Below are 1,406 nucleotides of genomic sequence, written 5' to 3' on the forward strand. Positions count from 1 at the left end.
CGTCTGGTTCATGGTTCTGTGACACTAGGACTGCCCCATAGGCATGGTAATGTTTTTGCCATCCTAGTGTTCTACTCCTGTAGGGGGCAACATAACCCAATGGTCAAGAAGAAGATCTGGAGCTGTGTCCGTCAATGAACAAAAGAGAAACTTTTTTTGTATTGGATATATTGGGAAAGGGTTCTCTGTTTCCATTGGAGTTTGGATTCACCCCTCTATTTGTACTGTTGACTGTTGTCATTTAGATAAAATGTATATTGAAATCATAAGTGGAAATTTTAGAAGATTCATAAGAGCAATAAGTGTGGGGAAATCCTAACGAGTACAAATGTTCTGGTTACAACTGTCTAAGATAAGAATTGCCGTTGCTTGGTACTATTTCCCCTCAGTTCTTGTTGGGAAGGTCTTGGGTGGGAAGCTAATGCTGTGCAGTGAAATCAGAGTAAGTAATTTCAGTAGAGGAGGGGAGCCTGTATAACTATGCAACACTGAAGGTAAGGCTGGAATTCTGCTTTAATATATGGTGGCTACTATGCAAAAAATAACACTTTTAGGTGGGGCTTGACCTATTTTCTTTATTGATAGATACTGCTGAACAAAGCAAATCATTTGCAGAGACAGAAATCGACATAAAAGGGTTTAGTTGCTAACTTTGGTCTCCTCACTTCCTGTATGTTAATTCTGCATCAAAACTGGAATGCACCAAATAATCATGCACACAGCCCATCTTTGAACAAAGCAAAACACAAAGCACCATACTGTAAATGAATTCTTTCTTACCAGCTTGACAACTATAAAAATGCCAGGTAAGCAATGAATGTGTATATCCTACTTATGTCATAAAGATGCTATAACTTGTTCTTATGTATAGCTAATCATATCTCTCTTATAGCTACATTGCAGCAATTGTTTGTTTTTCTTCATTGGGTTTCATTTATGCCAAATTGGTGCACAATTGATTCAATAACATTTGATTTCAATATAGTTCAATAAATTTGGTATGTAATATACTATGAATAGCAAGGGGCATATTCATATAGCATTGAATGTGACACCTACCAAACATTTGCAAGTGGTTGTTTATTCCCTGTAATTTATAGTAAATGCACCAGGTGGATTCACCTGCAGTGAATATTTGCAAATGTCACATTCACTATTATATAAACCTGACCCTAATTACCTTATTCTACTGAAGAATGGATCTGTTTTATTTCTGACTTGCCAATTAATCTTTATTTTCATACCTAAGGTCAACTATACATAAACTATGAATATGTTGTGCAAAAACATTTTTTGCATTTCATTTATTTATATTCATGCATAGAATATATTACCTAATTTATATTCTCAGAAATAAAATAGTGGGGTCTCATTGTGGTATAGAAAAGTTATTATGTTTGTGTCCT

At 35.1% G+C, this 1,406-nt stretch overlaps 1 protein-coding gene across 1 annotated transcript in view; it reads left to right on the plus strand.

The window, feature by feature from the left end:
- The first annotated feature begins 656 nt into the window (after window positions 1–656).
- TRAT1 (T cell receptor associated transmembrane adaptor 1) overlaps window positions 657–1,406 on the plus strand; it is a 44,260-nt gene continuing 43,510 nt past the window's right edge. Inside the window, exon 1 of the mRNA XM_082244892.1 lies at window positions 657–806. Within this exon, the coding sequence (XP_082101018.1) occupies window positions 800–806 (7 nt within the window). The 5' untranslated portion in view covers window positions 657–799. The remainder of the gene's footprint in view (window positions 807–1,406) is intronic.

This window comes from Pelophylax lessonae (genome assembly GCF_965119305.1).
Source record: "Pelophylax lessonae genome assembly, chromosome: 2".
Lineage (NCBI taxonomy): Eukaryota > Metazoa > Chordata > Amphibia > Anura > Ranidae > Pelophylax > Pelophylax lessonae.